This window comes from Eublepharis macularius, chromosome 18 (genome assembly GCF_028583425.1).
Source record: "Eublepharis macularius isolate TG4126 chromosome 18, MPM_Emac_v1.0, whole genome shotgun sequence".
In the NCBI taxonomy this organism is placed as follows: Eukaryota; Metazoa; Chordata; class Lepidosauria; order Squamata; family Eublepharidae; genus Eublepharis; species Eublepharis macularius.
This window is the reverse complement of record NC_072807.1, coordinates 38,267,313-38,287,710: the sequence shown is the minus strand read 5'-3', so window position 1 is coordinate 38,287,710 and position 20,398 is coordinate 38,267,313. Positions and strand designations below refer to the sequence as shown.

Here is a 20,398-nt window from a genome sequence, read left to right as displayed (position 1 = left end):
CAGGCTAAAGAGCCCCAAGCGCCTCAATCTTTCCTCATAGGGAAAGTGTTCCAACCCTTTAATCATTTTAGTTGCCCTTCTCTGTACTTTTTCCAGTGCTATGATATCTTTTTTAAGGTGTGGCGACCAGAACTGTACACAGTACTCCAAATGAGGCCTCACCATCGATTTATACAGAGGCATTATGATACCGGCTGATTTGTTTTCAATCCCTTTCCTAATAACCCCTAGCATAGCATTAGCTTTTTTTATGGCAGTCGCACACTGTGCTGACGTTTTTAGTGAGTTATCTATCATGACTCCAAGATCTCTCTCTTGGTCAGTCTCCGCCAGTTCAGACCCCATCAACTTGTATTTATATTTTGGATTTTTGGTTCCAATGTGCATTACTTTGCACTTGGCTACATTGAACCTCATTTGCCACATGGATGCCCACTCTTCTAGCCTCGACAGATCCCTTTGGAGTGCCTCACAATCCTCTCTGGCTTTCACCACCCTGAACAATTTCGTGTCATCTGCAAATTTAGCCACTTCACTGCTTAATCCCAATTCCAAATCATTAATAAACAAGTTAAAAAGCATTGGACCCAATACCGACCCCTGTGGCACCCCACTGCTCACCACCCTCCACTGTGAGAAGTGCCCGTTTATGCTCACTCTCTGTTTCCTATTAATTAGCCAGTTTTCGATCCACAAGAGGACTTGGCCCTTTATCCCATAGCTACTGAGCTTACTTAGGAGCCTTTGATGAGGAACTTTGTCAAAAGCTTTCTGGAAGTCAAGATAAACAATATCTATCGGGTCTCCCTTGTCCACTTGTTTGTTCACTCCCTCAAAGAACTCTAACAGATTGGTGAGACAAGATCTTCCCTTACAGAACCCATGCTGAGTTTTCCTCATCAGCTTTTGGTCATCAATGTGCCCACTAATTTTATTTTTGATAATAGTTTCCACCAACTTACCCGGTATTGACGTCAGGCTGACTGGCCTGTAATTTCCCGGATCTCCCCTGGAACCTTTTTTAAAGATGGGGACAACATTAGCTACCTTCCAGTCCTCAGGAACAGATGCAGAGTTTAATGACAGATTACATATTTTTGTGAGGAGATCTACAAGTTCACACTTGAGTTCTTTCAGAACTCTTGGATGTATGCCATCTGGGCCCGGTGATTTATCAGTTTTTAAATTATCTAGCAGTCGCATAACCTCCTCTCTCGTCACCTCAATGTGACTCAGGTCTTTCAAAACCCCTCCCAAAGTCAGTGCTTCCGGAGTGGGCATGCACTTCTTATCTTCCACAGTGAAGACAGAAGCAAAGAATGCATTCAGCTTCTCGGCCATTTCCCTATCACCCTTTAGTAATCCTTTTACGCCTTGGTCATCCAAGGGCCCCACGGCCTCCCTAGCTGGTTTCCTACTTCTAATATATTTAAAGAATTGTTTATTGTTTTTCTTTATGTTCTTTGCAATATGCTCCTCATATTCCCTTTTTGCCTGTCTGATCACAGACTTGCACTTTTTTTGCCACAGCTTATGCTCCTTTTTATCAACCTCACTCCGACTAGTTTTCCACTGCCTAAAAGAATCCTTTTTACCTTTTACAGCTTCTATTACATTGCTTGTTAACCATGCTGGCCTTTTCCTAAACCTATTTGTGCCTTTCCTAACCAGCGGTATATATTTAATTTGAGCTTCCAGGATTGTAGTTTTAAATAGTCTCCAAGATTCCCCAAGTGTTTTGACCTTTTTTACTTTCCCTTTCAGTTTCTTCTTCACGTACCCCCTCATCTCAGAAAAGTTACCCCTTTTGAAGTTAAACATGGCTGTGTTGGTCTTATTTGGCAATTTCCTATTTATACATATGTTGTACTCAATAACATTATGGTCACTGTTCCCAAGTGGTGCAATCACATTTACATCTCTCACCAGGTCTTCAGCATTACTGAGGACCAAATCCAGGATCACCTCTCCCCTAGTAGGTTCTGTAACCATCTGTTCCATAGCACAGTCATTGAGACAGTCTAGAAACTCACTTTCTCTCCCCCGATTCGAACACCCATTGGCCCAGTCAATGTGTGGGTAGTTAAAATCACCCATTACAACACAGTTTTTTTGTTTAGCAGCCATCTTTAATCCTGTCATCATTTTATAATCCTCCTCTATTTTCTGATCTGGAGGGCGATAACAAACTCCCACAGTTAAGTTTCCATTTGGGCCCGTAATTTCAACCCATAGCATTTCCAGAAGCGAATCTAATTCAGTTACCTTCTCAATCTTACTGGAATGTATACCTTCTCTGACATATAGAGCCACCCCACCACCAACCCTTCCCTCCCTATCCTTCCGATATAATTTATATCCAGGAATCACCGTGTCCCACTGATTTTCCTCATCCCACCAAGTTTCTGATATGCCCACAAGTCATTTCTCGACAATCCCAGCCTCCTTAACTGCAGCCAGCAATATCCCTTCCCGGAGAAAGATGGCATGGGAACAATTATCCCTGCAGTAATAACATCCAGGATTATATTTCTGCAGTGCCTTTACATGTGGTGTTGCCTTTGAGAAGTTAAACCAGTTGGTACAGAATAGGGTGGTCGGATTGTTCTCTCGTATTGGCTGCGATGTTAAAAGAGCTATGTTGACTTCTAAGTTGTTTCCACATTTGATTCAGAGTGCTGGTTTTAATCTTTTAAAACCTGAACAGACTGGAACTGGGTTTCTGAAGGATACCCTTCCCCACCTGGACCTGCCTGTCAGAAACCCTCGTCCAGGTGCCTCCACTTTTAAACGTAAGGCCTGTGCCTATGAGAGGGGAGGGCCTTTTCTGTATTGGCTCCCTAGAGCTGTTCACCTGGAACCGTCACCAGCGGAGTTAATCCTGTTCTCTCAGGCTCTCACCTGTTTTTATCTGCTGTTTTTAATCGTCGCACACTGCACTTTTAGCCTGCTGTAAGCTAATTTATATGGATTGGATAGCCTGAGTGGCATGTTCAATATTTTTGTATTTTTTAAAATCATTTTTAATGTCAGCTGACTTGGGCTTTCTGTTGAACGATAAGAAATAAATACTGTGTAGTTCAGATCACAAAATCTTTAACTTGCTGTGCTCAGTATTCAAGAGATGTCATATGTGCCCATCTAGCCAATAATATGCAACACAGCTCTTTGGCAAAAACCAAAACAGGTTAGTTTTATCACTGCCCAATCTTTTAAACATTAGCTGGATCCAAGGGTGCTGTTACATTGATGGAGAAGGGGAGGGTGATTTTTGCCCATCCCCCCCCTGCTTTGCCCTCCCGCTGTTCCAAAGGGTCTCTTCATTTCCAAGAGCTGACTTTTTGGGGAGCGCCAACTTCACTCCTCTGGCAGTGCTTTTGATCCAGACTGCTGTATTGGCTATCCCATAAACTGAACGTTTGAAGGCACATTAAGGGTGTGCATATGTACTGTGAAAAAAATTACCTCTAGATATTGGAGTGGTGTGAGGGCTGCAGTCTCTTCTCTGAATCCAAAGTGAAGCCTAAAGATTAATGTGAGAGCCCCAGTTGGGGGCATGAACACCCCCACCCCCCAAATTCCATGCCTTACATTTTTCAATTATTTCCCTGTACTGTTACTGAAGAGAATTTGCAAATCAGTCTTTGAATTATAGATGAGCCAATTTTCTTTGGTGTCAGAACAAACTTGACACATCCAAAGGAACATTACCTTCAAAGCAATCTTGGTTTAAAGAGGAGGATTTTGAACTAGAGTAGGCTGCCACCCGCATGTTAGGGTTTTTTTAAACCACCTTTTAAGTCTTTGCGAGCAAAAATGCTCTTTTTAAAAAGAGGAAGGCACCTGCTGTCACCTTGGAGTTCTACAAAATTAGAGAAATACTATTTTATGTTAGATAACCAGTTCTGATGTTAGTAGTTTGTGTGGTTCCTATAGCCGCTATTTGGGCTCACGTGCTCTTTCTCCCAGAACTGGAGTCAGATGAGTTTGTCTAATGATCTGCAATTTTATCACTCCACCCCAGGTTTTAAAATTTTTACATTAAAATCCGGACATCAGAAAGTAGCTTTAAAATGACATGAAATAATCAACAAGCGTGTCTAAGACACTACTGGTAGCATTCCACTAGGAAAGTTTATTATCAATCAACTTACAAACTTAGTTATTACCAACTAACTTATGAACTTAGTTTTATAGATTACTTGCTGTAATCTATAAAACTTGTATTTTATAGATTGCAGCAAAACTTTGGCCTGTGTGGATCATGAAAAGCTATAGAGAGTCTTAAAAGAAATGAGAGTGACACAACATCTGATTGTTTTGATGCGTGACTTGTACTCTGGACAAGAGGCTACTGTCAGGACAGAATTGGCAAAGATGTCAGACAAGGATGCATATTATCTCCCTAACTGTTCAACCTCTATGCAGAGCATGTCATAAGGAAAGCTAGATTAGATCTAAAAGAAGGTGGAGTGAAAAGTGATGGAAGGAACATTAAGAATTTGAGATATGCAGACGACATCATGTTACTGGCAGAAAATAGTGAAGACCTAAAACAATGACTGATGAAGGTTAAAGGAGAAAATGCCAAAGCAGGATTACAGCTGAATATAAAGAAAACAAAAGTAATGACTACTGAGGAATGACACAATTTTAAAATAGACAATGAGAAAATAAAAATTGTTCAAGATTTCCTATTCCTTGGCTCAGTCATCAACCAAAAGGGAGACTGCAATGAAGAAATCAGAAGAAGATTGAGGCTTGGAAGAGCAGCTGTGAGGGAGTTAGAGAAGATCCTTAAAGATAAAGATGTCTCTCTGGGAACCAAGATCAAAATAATCCAAGCTATGGTATTCCCCATTACGATGTATGGATGTGAAAGTCGGATGGTGATGAAAGCTGACAGGAAGAAAATTGATTCATTTAAAATGTGGTGCCGGAGGAGAGTTTTGCAGATACCATGGATGGCCAAACAGACAAATAAATGGGTACTAGATCAAATCAAGCCTCCCTAGAAGCTAAAATGACAAGACTAAGGTTATCGTACATTGGTCCCATCATGAGAAGAGAAGATTCTCTGGAAAAGTCAATAATGCTAGGAAAAGTGGAAGGCAATAGGAAAAGAGGAAGACCTAAAAAAAGATGGCTGGACTCAATAAAAGAAGCCACATCCTCCTGTTTGCAGGATCTGAGCAAGTCTGTTAATGGTACGATATTTTGGAGGTCTTTCCTTCATAAGGTCACGATAGGTCGGAGGCAACTTAATGGCGCATAACACACAACACAACTTAAAAATATCTAATCCCAGCTTTTCAGTTCTGACTTTACAGAGGTCACAGGAAGGTGACAGTGGAGATGGGCATGCTGTTGCCCCTCTCCAGCAATCCAGAGGTCACAGGGTGGTTCAGATGGCTGACCATCTTAGCTAGAATTTTTTGGTATCACCTCAGCATAACGACTCAGTTCAGATATCACACAAAACCACTGCTTGTTGTAACTGTGGCTAGTTTGTGAAACCAGGGTTCAGCTCCTAGACTGTCATTCCAATCCTGGCTTGTCTTAACACATGCTGATTTCGTTGCCTTTTCTCTCTAGCCTGGGAAGGTGCTACTGGGGCATAAGACAGGATAAAGCCAGTATGTCGGTGTTCGTGCATCACATAGAACTGTGTTTAATAAAATCAACTTCAGATCCTAGCTTCGAATTCTGGTTTAATAGGCCTAACTAACCATAGCCAGTGTAGTAGTATTCAATGCAGACAGTCACATGAATCGCAATTAATTTAATGTCACTAATTCATTGAATCTTGCTGCTGTTGGCAATTTTTCTTGTGGTTTTTAAAGTGTTTGTTAATCAATAACTGCAAATTTCCTTATGAACTGTGGTTGAAAGGAAGGGTAGAAATACCTTGCATAAGTAAATCTATCCATATTTTTATGCCACCCTTCAAGGAACTCAAGGTGGGGTACATGGTTCTCCCCCCTCCCCATTTTGTTTTCTCAACAATCTCCAGTGAGGGAGAGTAAGCTAAGAGAGTAAGTGGCCCCAAGTCACCCAAAAAGCTTCTCAACTGAGTGGGGTTTCGAACCCGGGTGTCCAAATTACTATAACCAGGGCTTTTTTCAGCAGGAACGTGGTGGAACGGAGTTTCGGCACCTCTTGAAAATGGTCACATGGCTGGTGGCCCCGCCCCCTGATCTCCAGACAGAGGGGAGTTTAGATTGCCCTCCGCGCAGTGGTGCGGAGGGCAATCTAAACTCCCCTCTGTCTGGAGATCAGGGGGCGGGGCCACCAGCCATGTGGCCATTTTCGTTGAGGGCGATTTAAACTTTAAAAAACTCCCCCCTTGTTCCAGCTGACCCAAAGTGACATCATTGTGCGGTCCTGAGTTCCATCACTGAGTTCCACCACCTCTTTTCCCAGAAAAAAAGCCCGGACTATAACCACATTGTCTCAGTAAGTAAATGTAATACACTTGATGTTAGATGTTTTGACCCTTCTCATCTGACGCGCTACACTTTTATTTTGTTCTGTGTATCCAAGTTCAAAATTTAGCTGCCTTGAGTATGTCTTTTGGAAAACTTGTAAAGAATATTTCAAAGTGTTGTTGTGAGTTTATTCTCCTTCTCTGTGTTAAATGTTTATTCTCCTTCTCTGTGTTAAATGTTACAGCTTTAAAGAAAAATATGCAAAACTGTGTACATCAGATAGAAGACATAGAATTATTTCTGAATTTGTGTGCCATGGTGTTTGGTTTTCCAGAGTTGACAATTCAGAAGATCCGGTGTACGAGAGCCTAGAGGAGTTCCATGTTTTTGTCCTAGCTCATATATTAAGACGGCCTATTGTCGTGGTTGCGGATACAATGCTCCGAGACTCAGGAGGGGAAGGTGAGTCTGGTGGCAGTTTGCACGCATGGTTAGCATTACGTTGTTCAACGAGGGTGCCTTTGTGTGTCTAATGGATGTTGTGGCAGAAATGAAATGTTTCATGAAAATGAAAAAAGTTGCGACTTGGAGGTGAGTGGTAGTTACAGTATTGACAGGAGATCTGCTGGTGGCATAGCTTGTGCTCCGAGCTCGTCCTTGACCGTATTTTTTTGGCCCCCAATTGATGGTTTGTGTCTTAATGAAAAATCAGCTCAAGAGAAGCATTTCAGTGCCTTTGGAGCCTACGGACCCACAAAGCGACCATTTGTTTATTTTATCTTTTAAAAATGTATTCCCTGTCTTTCCAGCCTCTGAGGCAACTTATATATGAAAACTAAAACCAAGACCACAATGAAAGTCAAAACAATAGTTTGATGAAATTCAACCCCGCCCTAAGCAGGGTTAAATATATCCAAGAAAAGCCCCCAAATGTAGTCATCAGCTTTCAAAAGGCATTTGTTTGTTTAAAGTACTTTAATGCTGCCCTTCACCCAAATAGGTCCCCCAGGTGGCAAACATTTGAACATGAAAACAAAGAGTTAAAGTAATATATAAAATATGGTTGTTGTGGGTTTTCCGGGCTGTATTGCCGTGGTCTTGGCATTGTAGTTCCTGACGTTTCGCCAGCAGCTGTGGCTGGCATCTTCAGAGGTGTAGCACCAAAAGACAGAGATCTCTCAGTGCTTTTGGTGCTACACCTCTGAAGATGCCAGCCATAGCTGCTGGCGAAACGTCAGGAACTACAATGCCAAGACCACGGCAATACAGCCCGGAAAACCCACAACAACCATCGTTCTCCGGCCGTGAAAGCCTTCGACAATACAATATATAAAATAATTCAAGAAACAAACAAACAAACATCTAGTTCAGCCAACTCCCTGGGTTTTGTGTCTTATTGCAAAACTCTTGGTTTCTCTTCACAGCATTTGCACCGATTCCGTTTGGTGGAATTTACTTGCCTCTGGAAGTTCCACCGAACCGATGTCACTGCTCTCCCCTAGTCCTTGCCTATGATCAAGCGCATTTCTCTGCTCTTGTGTCAATGGAGCAAAAAGATCAACAGAGGGAACAAGGTACGTAGAATACGAAAGCAAATAATTCTGTCCTGCAGGGGGAATGCAAAGCAGTTGGCAGTGGGCTTGCCAGTCTTGAGCATTTGCTGAGGCTCAAAGCTCAGCTGGAGTCAGTAGCAGACCTATAGCTTTTGGTATTAGAAACATCTGCAGAAGGGGGTCCCTGACAGCTGTGTTTGCACAACTCGAGCTGCAGTGTTTTGAGGAGAAACAAATATTCTTTCTCAGTATGAATTAAAGAGGTGGAAATTCCAAGTGAACTTTGTAGTTAGCCGTTGTGGATGGTGTGTGATGAGGGAGGGGTGAGGTCTGTTCCAGTGTAGTTTTCTGCTGTTCTCACTGTCTTTTGCGTGCTCTGCTTTTCACAAAAGGTAAGCTATACTCAGTAGCTCCATTTCTCCCTTTGTTTTCTGGTGCTGCACTTTTGCATTACGCCGTGTGATTCTCAAAGAGGGCTTTTTAGAAAAGATAAAAGATGACCTCTGCAGGTTGTAGACAAGTAGCACTCCGTAGCTTACTGTGAACATAAAGTGACAGAACATTCGGGAATAGGGTGGAATAATACAGCGATAACAAAAGAAGCCCAGTATAAACAGAGAGTTTGCCTGTAAGGGAATCTCGGTTGGGAACAGAGAGGCCCAACGAGGGAGCACCACCATGCAGGTTGGCACGGCAGTGGGCTGCAGTATCGACAGGCGCATGAAGTGTTCTGAGAGAACGTGGAACGGGTCCTGTGGCCGCACTTTTGAGAAGCTAGTCTAATGAGCTAGATAAGAGTACATTCATATATACTAATTACTGAAAGTATCTTTAGACCTGCCTGTTTTTAGGGGCTAAAAAAAAAAATCACTAACCTCATTCTTTGTAAAAGCATTTAGTCCTAATTTTTCTCCCTATGTTTCGTGAACACTGAAAACGCATCCCATCCAATCCACACTCTAGGGCTGTGAGCAGTGCCTATCTGAAATGCTCCCTGTTGATTAGCACCAGTTCAGAATGGCATCCATCTATATTTATTTTATATCTTTGTGCTCTCCCCCCCGCCCTCCGAGATTTCTATTCTGTCCTTTTACTGAAACAGAAATCCCTACTGTTCATGAAACGTTTAAAAATAACCACAACATGAAAAAACCTAAAAAGTGTGTGCAAGCACCAGAAGGGCTGGAAAGTAAGTGGGTGGGTGGGAGGATGCATAGATGGGCAGGGAAGTGCAAGTGGGGTGGGCATGGTGGTGGGCAGAGCAGGGGGTGCTCCAAGCATTTTCTGCCCAGGGCCTGCAACAACCTGGAACCAGCCCAGATTTAGGTGTTGTGGCTGCTCTGTGCCAGCGCTTTCATGAATTCAATAGCTGCATGAGTGATAGCATTTATTATATATAGCCAAAGGCTGTTACTATCAATCAGAAGATAAAACATAAGCCATAAATAACACCATTAAAATAAATCAGATCTAAAAGTGCTTATCAAATTAAAAACAATTTCACCCTTCAGATACAACTTTAGCAGGCATCTTCTTGGCTGCCAAGGCAAGCAATGACTGTGTGAAATGAGTGAGCCAGTATCTGAGAGAGAGAAAAATCAGCTCTCCGCTTCTGAGGGAGAAGCCCTTCAAAAGCACTGCAAGAAACTTGGTTCTAGGCTCTGTGAAAGAAGGCAGAACGGGGGGGGGGGGGAGAAAAACCCTCTGGAATCAGAGCTCCACAAATGTGAAACAGTTTTGGGTAGTAGCCACTGTCAAGCAAAGTTGTTGGCATGGTCTAGAACTGAATAGATGTAAAGGCTATTCTGAGATTATGACAGGTAATGCTAGACAGATAGGAGGCTCTGGTGTGGTCCCTTTTAATTAATTTAAACCAGGGGGGAAACTTGAAGCTCAAGATGGATTGTCTGTCTAATTGCATCACACTTGAACATCCAGTCCCTGGATATTGGTGCCTTCATATCCCAAGGAACTAAATTCTCATGTGAAGATGCATGTATACCTTCTGTCAGATTCTAAATCCTTTTGAAGATGCTTTTCCTGTGCAAAGCAGAACAGCTCGAAGCGGGCCTCTTGATTCCTAGACCTTGCTGTGTGAAGTAAGCAACTGCTGCGCTGAGATTCTTTTAATCATGGCTTTTTTAGCTTATTTATTCCTAAGAGCCTTTGTTCATGAATTTGTCAGTTCAAAGGCACAAGCAACTCTGTTTGTCAAAGGGCTGGTTTCCCATAAACGGGTAAGTGTAATGGCTCCACTCCCAGGCCTGCTCAAAGCATCCTTTGATTTCCGCTGTACAAGGATGCACTGTGAGCGGAAGAGATGCTGTGATTGTGGCTGGCCTACTCAGCCGGCGTGTCCAGGGCCGTTCAGAAAGATCAGATATTATTCCCTGACAGGTTGTGGGAGGCTTTGAGGAAAGAAGGAAGAGAAGGGGGCACATTCATGTTGTTTTTAAAAACTGGTTTGTGAGTCTTCCGAACACACTTTTCATATAGGAATGTTGGTCTGTGTTACTGAGAGAGAATTCACCATGGATTGCAAAGGTGCATATTTTACTGTTTTTTTAAACCACCATATATGAGAAAAGTTCTCAAGTAAAAGCCAAATTCTAAGCTGTGATCTTCTTTCCAGTGTTACAGATTAAACTTTTTGAGGGTTTTTTTTTTTTTGCTGCTTCAGATGCTCCTTTGCTAGGTGATGTATAGCCCCTTCCCAAATCCATCTTCTACCTAATATAATTTAGTCCTACAGCATTGATCTGTGTAGCTTTGATGCTCTTCTGACTTTTGGCTAATTCTCCAAGATGAGAGCTCCCCCTGCCAGCTGCATCTCACTGATTAGCGTAATTACCTCCGTGAAGGCTCCGTTGAATATGTATAAGATTAAAAAGGAGCCCGCCTCTGAGCTTCTTTTACGGCCTTCTAACTTTCCTGTTATGGCTAACTTCCAGGCAGAGCATTACCAGTTCTTTAAAGACTACACTTTTGTGCCTTTAGGAGCAGCCTAAGTCACAGAAATGCAGCACGTGATGCTTTTCTCATTGGTTATTTCCATGCCAGGAAAAGCTTCACCTGCTAATTTCCTATGCATCCTGCTGGTGTTAAAAAACATAGGATTGAGCCAGGAAAACAGATTGCAAACATGCATATCCCCCCAAACTGCAAGCTGGCCCCAACGGTGGGAAAATGCTGCCTCCTGCTACCTCCTGCCTCAGCAGAGCTGGTTATTGCTGTGAACAACTCAGTAATAGCCCAGACTTAATTTTTGAATTTTTAAATTCTGTGAACTTAATTTTGCATTTAAATGGCATTAAAAAAACCCACTGTGAAATCCAGTCACAACGTAGGAAGATGAACCAATGACCTTAGATGCCTTTTCCGGCTTTATGATTTTGAGAAACTGTCTTGTGGGATATTTATTATTTGTTTAGAAAACACACATACAGCCTTCTTTCTTAAATAAATAAATAGCACGCAGAGCAGCTTATATACACCTTACAATAATATAAAATCAACAATTAAACAATTGGTTAAAATAAACAATCAACAATAGCAAAACAGCAGCATCAAATATCCACTAAAGAAAAAGAATAAAGCAATAAAACGGGGCAATCAGAGTGTGTATTCAGACAGCAAATGCCTCGTGATTCTGATTCCATTCAGTTGCTGATGTGGGCAAGAGAGACGGCTCTACTCCTAGGTAAGGCGATTTTCAGTGCAATGGGAATAGACTGGAGTAACTCTGCTTGAGGTTGCACTTTCTGGATGCCTCCATGGGTGATGGAGTGAGATGGACTGATCTCACCTCTAGGGTGCAACCCACAGGGAAGTTCTCCTACACAGGCATCGGGGAAATTTAAGGGAGCTATATAAGCACTCAGTAGCTCTCTTGCGTGGCCCCCCCCCCTTCATTTTGTGAGGCTTACAAGAAGAATTCCCCAGTAGTTGTTTTTGTGTTACTGTGGTTGATTAGTACGGTGGGGAAGAAGAGGTCCCGTTTGATATCCTATCTCAGGCACAATTTTGTTGGCTTGGCCTCGTCCCAACCCATTATTTTCCTATCCTCCTGTATAGCTTAGGGGAAAAAATGCCAGATAAATACAGATTAGAACTGCATTTACCCTTGTGAGGTGGCCTCCTTGCCGGCCTTCGCCAGAGCAAGGTTGCATAAATTTAGAATCACATCGCATCAAATCAATTTTTACCTATCACATGCTGTGAATAAATCATGTCCCATTAAGCTTCTGCTTTCAGATCAAAATCACAGCTAATCAAAATGTATATCAATTTATATCAAATAAGCGTATTTGTCCTCCTAGTCTCTAAAAACTTTCTGCTACTTTTAAAATTCTTATCAAACCAGACTTCTTCAAATCTGGAATACTTTGTAATTAAATTGTAGTTTAGGTGCCGTTTAAATATTACTTCAGACAAATGAAAGTGGCTAAGAGTTGCTTAGAATATATAAAACTTCTCCCTGAGACCAATTTCCTTGTCTTACAAAAGAAAACGATCAAAATGGGGCTCTCTTTATCTTCTTATGACTCTGTTCTGGCACCCATCTAACTTGTTGGGCTTTTGCATTCAGCTAACATCTGAGATGTGAATGACAATTGAATTGATGTATTGTCGAAGGCTTTCACGGCCAGAGAACGATGGTTGTTGTGGGTTTTCCGGGCTGTATTGCTGTGGTCTTGGCATTGTAGTTCCTGACGTTTCGCCAGCAGCTGTGGCTGGCATCTTCAGAGGTGTAGCACCAAAAGACAGAGATCTGTCTTTCGGTGCTACACCTCTGAAGATGCCAGCCACAGCTGCTGGCGAAACGTCAGGAACTACAATGCCAAGACCACGGCAATACAGCCCGGAAAACCCACAACAACCATCGACAATTGAATTCTTTTTCAAACTGTTTATATTAATAGATTTAGCTATATTGTATAACGTTGTCAAGGGAAGGAAGAAACTCTTCTTCAAGGCTGTATAGGACAACGCAGTTAGGGGGTTTGGGTCACCAGTTTATCTGTGTGGGGAGTAAAAAGAGACCTAAACATCTAGAAAACGCACTTCACTGTTGCTTGTCTTCAACCTGAAGAAGGAATTTGCTGGATTTCCTACTGAATATAAAACATACCGAATACATACGCGCACAAAATGTATTAGACTTCCAGGTAGGAGATAAAATTTTAACTTTTACATGACACATATATGTGTGTATGTGTGTATGTGTATGTTTATATATATATGTATATGTGTATATTTGTGTATGTGTATATACACATATGCGTATGTGTATATGCAGGGCTTTTTTCTGGGAAAAGAGGTGGTGGAACTCAGTGGGTTGTCCTCGGCGACATGGCTGGTGGCCCCACCCCCTGATCTCCAGACAGAGCGCGGAGGGCAATCTCAACTCCCCTCTGTCTGGAGATCAGGGGGTGGGGCCACAAGCCATGTGACCATTTTCAAGAGGTTCTGGAACTCCGTTTCACCACGTTCCAGCTGAAAAAAAGCCCTGTGTATATGTATATACACATCCTTCCGAGGTTGGTAAAATGAGTACCCAGTTTCCTGGGGGTAAAGTGTAGATGACTGGGGAAGGCAATGGCAAACCACCCGGTAAAAAGTCTACCAAGAAAACATCATGATGCGATGTCCCCCCATGGGTCAGTAATGACTCTGTGCTTGCACCTTTACCTTTGTGTGTGTGTGTGTGTGAGAGAGAGAGAGAGAGAGAGAGAGCTGGCAAGCTGCCCTTCAAAGCTGAGTAGGATTGAAATAATCATGTGTTTGACTTTTATATGAGATACATATACATGTACATATATACATATATATATATGTATATATATGTGCGTGTATGTATGTATGTATATATGTATTATCATATAAGAGTCAAACACGTGATTTTTTCAATCCTACTCAGCTTTGAAGGGCAGCTTGCCAGCTATTTTCAGACAACACCTGTGTGTAATTTTGGAGAAAAGAAAAGTAATATTAGAAACAGAGATGAAAAACATAATGCAGAGTAAGTAAAACCAGCTGTAAGACATATTAGAGAAATACATTTGGCAAAGTGGTTCATTCTTAAGTGGTACCTGTCCGGTCTTTGATTTCCCCCCCTCTCCCCCCTCTCCGCTCTCCTGCTTGGAACACCTGTCTTCCAAAGGTTTATGTTCCAACGACTTCGGAGGTAGGTGCTTGGCAACCATGTTGATCTTAGCGGGGAAAGGCATTGTGCCTAACAGCTGGCTGCTTGCTTGTATTCAAAAAGCACAACTCCGTAGCCCGACCCTCACAGACAGGTTTTACAAAGGAACCATTTTGTAATGGGTTTAATGACAGGTGTGCCAAAGTGTACTTTGGAAGCCCTAAAAGAAAGAAGAGAGAGCAAAGCAAATACGTAAATTTTAATCAGGCAACATAGCCAGGCTAAAGAGGGAAGTTCAGTGGCCCTCATTTGTGAAGTATAAGCTGAAATCATGTAGCAGCAAACATTGACTGTTTTCTGTACTTAAACTGTACACTTCTAGCTTTCAAGTTATTGAGCCTCTTTGCCTGTGTTATCCTAGATTCAGCCTGCATAACTGTACGTTGAAATGAAATAAAATGCATCATCCTCCCCGGCCTTAACAGCAGCTATATTCATCCTGTTAGACCTAGAAGCTGCAAAGGTGCTTAGGCCAAATTCAATCACTGATCTGTGAGCTGTTTTAATTGAATCTGGCTGATCTCCATTAGAGGCTTACAGTTTGTACCACTTAGTAAAGGAAAGCTGGAAATACTGACACTGTTCTGTGTAGTGAAATATTTTCCCTGCAATGAGGCCTAGACTAAAGTAGTCTTTACCACAGAGATTAGGGGAAATTCGAGAGTATCCACTGGAAGTAAAGTCACATCTTTTCCTAATTCCACCCTCCCAAGTCACTGCTTTCAAAATGTTTGAGCATTTTGCTGGCAACCATACAACAAGACAATTAATTTTTTAAAAAAAATCTTAAATCTTTAGATATCTCTTTTCTTAAAGGTCTTGATGCATTTCACATTATATGAGTAAAATCTGACAGCAACTATGTAAGGTAGACCTCGCCCTTCCTCTCTTGTCCCGTATTGTACGACACCTTTAAGTCTCTTCTGAGAGTTTAAAAAAAACAACAACTTTGTATGATCACATGCATGTCTTGTTTCATGCATGCAGGCACAAAACAAGTACAGCAACTTTCATGGTGCTTTTGAGTTGGGTGTGTGCGTTAATTTAAGACTATTAGTTGGTTATTTGCAAGAATCTCTTCCACCAGGTAATAAAAATCCCATTAAAGAAATACTAGGACACAGAGTCCCATGTGTTTATTCCTCAGTGTATGTGAATTAACATCATAAAATCAATTTGAAATAAGTGAGTTATCTGAAATAAAACCACCCTTTACAGCAGTGGGTATTTATCTCAGGGCACGTGTTCTCATAACTGTTACCATATTTGTGTGGAGCAATTTGTAATTTATAGATCTTTAGAGGCTTTTATACAACTAAATGTCCCTTTAATGAGAGACAGTTGTAGAATATATTGTCGAAGGCTTTCACGGACGGGGAATTATGGTTGTGGATTTTCCGGGCTGTTTTGGTGCTACACCTCTGAAGATGGCAGTCACAGCTGCTGGTGAAATGTCAGGAACTACAATGCCAAGACCACAGCGATACAGCCCGGAAAATCCACAACAACCACAGTTGTTGAATATGTTTCTTCACTGTGATCTTCAATGTTTTGGGGGGCCGTGGTGGGGGAAGCTATCATGGAACATATTCTCTTAGGTACAGCCCAGGTTGTACTCTTTCTGGAAGGGATGCACATGAAGTTTGTTGAATGGCCACTGCACGTTGTTGTTGTTGTTATTAAGCACTGAGATTCAAGGCGGATTATACAGTACAGATGAAAAGACAGTATAATCAACAGCTAGGACATTCATTGAGCAAAGTACAATAATGAAGAACAAATAGGACATTCAGTGAAAGAAATACAACAGGGTATGGAAGTAGAAAATTTGAAAAGCAAGCATAAAGCCAAGCACGGAGATGAAATTTTTCTGAAACAAAGCATAATGAATTAACTTGGCATGTTTAGCAACATGGAAAACTCCTTAGTAGGTGTGTGTCTACATCAACAGACCGTACCTGACAGAGTAGCAGATAGTTCCTGCCCCTAGCAATGCATCTCTCTGAGCTACTTCTCACCACACAGCCCTATCATCTGGATAGAAAGCCCTCCTGAATAATTCAGTTTTGCATAGTTTGCGGAAAGCCAGGAGAAGGGGGAGCATTCTTGACTTCCTCAGGCAGGCCGTTCCATAAGGTGGGGGCTACTGCACAGAAAGCGTGTGAAAGCATGTGTGTGGGCAACTGTTGATTTTGCACAACTGCATGACGGTATCTGCAAAAAGCCCTGCCCGGATGAACAAAACTGCCATGGCGGAACACGGGTTGGTTGCACAGATATGACGGGCTTTGAATGTGATAATCATGACCTTCGATTGAGCCTGGTAACTGACCGGAAGCCAATGGCGTGACTGCAGAATGCGAGTGATATACATGCTCCGTTTAGCTCCTGAGAGTAAACAAGCTGCAGCGTTCGGCACCAACTGATGTCTCCTAGTCAACTTTGAGGTTAGACCTATGTAGTGTGCATTCTTGATGTTGCCGTGCCATGAATCCAGGTGGCCAGATCAGCTACGTCTAGGTAAGGGGCCATCTTCTAGTCTAGTCTGAGAAGAGGCCCTTTTTGCAGCTGCATTTACTTGCTTCTCTAGCAGCAAAGCTGGTTCGGCTAGGGCCAACTCAACCCTATCAAAGGTTAGAAGTGCAACGTCCTTCAAGATCTCTGCCTCTTCAAGAGCCTCTTGTGTGCAGAGACAGTGGAGCTCCTGCATACCCATCTGGTTTTTGACGTGTCTGGCATTGCAGCTTCAGGAGGGATAAGAGCCGGCTGACTCGGCCATAGCAACACCCTGTTATTCCAACCTTCTGTTTCCACCAGCAGCCAGCCACGTGCCTTGGGGAATCTCACCAACAGGCAGGCCTATCCCAGCTTTTGCCTTAGCACCTGTAAGATAATATCTCCACCCCACCACCATCTCTCATGTCTTACATGGAGCCGCTTCTTCAGCGACCAAATGAAATAGCTCGAGAATCATTCCCGTTCACGCCCTGGTAAGGTTACCAGGTTCCATACTGGACAGGGCTGCTCCATAATTGGTGCTTTTAAGAAAAAGCGACTTTGACCAACATCCAGCATGAAAGAGCTAGAACTGCTGAGTAATCCACATCCGCGGCAGTTCTCTCTCTCCTGAAGCACTGACTTGAATTCTAACTGGAAACTCTACCGCTAAAAATGATTAAATGTCATCAAGGAGAAGTTGTAAATTAATAAAGCCATTAGGTGCGAGAGCTACAGGCATAACAGAAAATGCTACAGAGATTAGCAGTTGGCAGCTTCACAGGTTCCTTTCGGACACTTCGGTTGTAATTCTAAAAACATGTTATGCGTTCTCAAGGCAGAGTCCAGATCCACCAGGAGGGGTTTTTGACTTGGATTGTCTTGCAGCTGGAAGATCCTGGGTCACATAATAATAGTAATAGTAACAACAACAACAACAACAACATTCAATTTATATACCGCCCTTCAGGACAACTTAACATCCACTCAGAGCAGTTTACAAAGTATGTTATTATTATCCCCACAACAACAAACACCCTGTGAGATGGGTGGGACTGAGAGAGCTGTGGCTGACCCAAGGCCACCCAGCTGGCTTCAAGAGGAGGGGTGGGGAAGCAAACCCGGCTCTCCAGATTTGAGCCCCGCGCTCTTAACCACTATACCAAACGGGCTCTCATAAAACCCATTGGAATCCAAAGGAAAGAGCTGGCTTTTTGCTTTTCCCATTATTTCGGAGATGGAAATATCTAGTTCCTGTTTTATTGTAATGGGATTTTTTGTTAGAAATTTGAGAATTGGATCTTTAATTTTTTTAAAAAAGGTTACTGGTGCAGGAGCCAAACTAGACCCAGCATTCTGTGTCTTTCCGTAACAAGCTGTAATGAAAAGCCACCTGCAAAGGCAGTGGCTGGCGATTCTCCTCGCTCTGTTCAGCCGCTCAAAACAGTGCCCTCGCAGGCTGCATTCTGCCTTCGTGGGAAAAGATACCAGGAAGAGCATTGTGGTGACAAACCTCAGGAAAAGCACTTGCTAACCAACATCAAGAAAGATTGCGCAGCCTCTGCCTTTCCCGTTATTCTCCCCCAGTCTCTGTTTCAGTCACAATTTGCTTAGCATTAAAAAAAAAAATACTGTTTATGCAACTGAGCATCAGGCCTCAGAGGGAGCAATTTAGATGGAAAGGCACAGAACATTTGAACTTGTTGGAAGAATTAATGTGGTTAGAGCTTTGCCATTTAGCTTTCTGTGCTGGTTTAACCTTTACGACACAATACAATTTTCTACAAAAGCAAGGAACCCAGACAGAGCTGACCTTTCTTTTTTTGCTCAAAGCTGTTGGCTGCTCCATCTGGGCAGGTGTGTGTCTTAAGATCTCTTGCAATGTCACGAAGGATGCTGACCCCACCCAGGGCAGGAACGGCCGAAGCATCCTGGACCATCGTTTGTCCGGCTGCTCGTTGAAGACTGCCAATGAGGGAGAACCCACCACGTCCCTGGGCAGCCAGTTCACCTGCTGGATTACTCTTAATGTGAAGAAGTTTCTTCTAAGGTCCAGCCGGTACCTTCCCTCCAGTAGTTTAACCCCATTGTGGCCAACAGGAACAGCTCCCTTCTCTCTTCTAAGTAACAGCCTTTTAAATACTTAAAAGAGAGCAATTGTGGCTCCCCTCAGCTTCCTCTTCTCCAAATTGAACATTTCCAGGACCAGGGCTCATTTCGAGGGGGAACGCGCAGGAACGCAGTTCCGGCAGTTCCCCAAAGAGGTCACACGTCAGGTGGCCCCGCCTACCTGACTCTCAGCCATTTTGGGCCTGTTTCAGCCTGGATTGGGGCTGAAACGGCCCGGATCAGGCCTCTGATGGGTGGTGGATCACTCTCCCACTCAGCAGCGGCCCGATCCTGACCATTTTGGGCCCCTTTTCGGCCATTTTCATCCCCTTTTTTCCCTTTTGGGCCCAATTTTGGCCCTGAATGGGCAGGATTGGGTCCAAAACAGCCAGGATAGGTGATGTCAGGGGGACGTGGCATATGCAAATCAGTCATGCTAATGACACACTTCCGGTGATGTCAAGATGCGTGGCATATGCTAATGAGTTATGCTAATGAGTTCCTCCAGCTCTTTTTCTACGAAATGACCCCTGTCCAGGACCCTCGGTCTTTCCTCGCAGGGCTCCTGATCAATTTCTTGGATTGCATGGGGCAGATACAGCTTTTACTTTAGGATTCCTGATATTGGCTGTCTAAATTAGATACACTTTGGTGCCACCTAGTGAAACATTAACTGTGTTGCAGATCGTTAGGCGTTTGCCAAAATAACAATGAGCAACCTTAACTATCCCTGCAAAATACTTCTTGTGTTTGTTAGTAGAGTGCTAGAGGACAGGTGGGTGGATTCTCAATAAATTGTGCAATGTTACTTGCTCTCTTGCAAGATTATCATATCTCCCCCCTCCTTCATGTATATTTGAAAAACTTGCTGAAAGAAATGGTGTTTTGATTTTCAGTTGGCTGCTCTCTCTTAACTTGTGTATTCTCTCATGATGAAATCTTTGTTTGGTAGCTAGATACTTAATGTCTTCAAGGGAATATTTTTAGATGCACATTTGATTCAGCAGTTTCTTGCAGTATGACCCCAATAACAACAACAACATTCGATTTATATACCGCCTTTCAGGACAACTTAATGTCCACTCAGAGCGGTTTACAAAGTATGTTATTATTATCCCCACAACAACAAACACCCTGTGAGGTGGGTGGGGCTGAAAGAGCTCTGAGAGAGCTGTGACTAGTCCAAGGTCTCCCAGCTGGCTTCAAGTGGAGGAGAAGGGAATCAAACCCGGCTCTCCAGATTAGAGTCCTACGCTGTTAACCATGACACCGAACTGACTCTCAAGGCTCTAGCAATTCGGCAGATTTAGGCATTCTGGAGCTCTGCATAGCCATAGTTGCGCGGCAAGAGCATGCTCCAGGGCTTTTAATGTGTCACAGCAGCAACAGAATCCTTAAGAAGCTGAACTTTTAATGTTTTTTTCTTTAAAAAGGCATCAGGGCTTTTACCAACCAACTGTCCTGCTTGTTTATATGTCTGTATCTAGAAAAAAGATTATGCCACCTTTCCAGGGAATGTGTCCAAGGTGGCTTACCAAATAAAACATTAAAAGTTTTTAATTGAAACCCAACATTAAAAAAAAAACAAACAGCCAGAGCATACACAT

The 20,398-nt window shown here is 42.8% G+C and overlaps 1 protein-coding gene across 1 annotated transcript in view; it reads left to right on the top strand.

Moving 5' to 3' along the window:
* The window catches only part of OTUD7A (OTU deubiquitinase 7A), a 64,820-nt gene that overhangs the window by 38,067 nt on the left and 6,355 nt on the right, over positions 1–20,398 (top strand). Inside the window, exons 8-9 of the mRNA XM_055002833.1 lie at positions 6,763–6,890; positions 7,853–8,002. Of these exons, the coding sequence (XP_054858808.1) occupies positions 6,763–6,890; positions 7,853–8,002 (278 nt within the window). The remainder of the gene's footprint in view (positions 1–6,762; positions 6,891–7,852; positions 8,003–20,398) is intronic.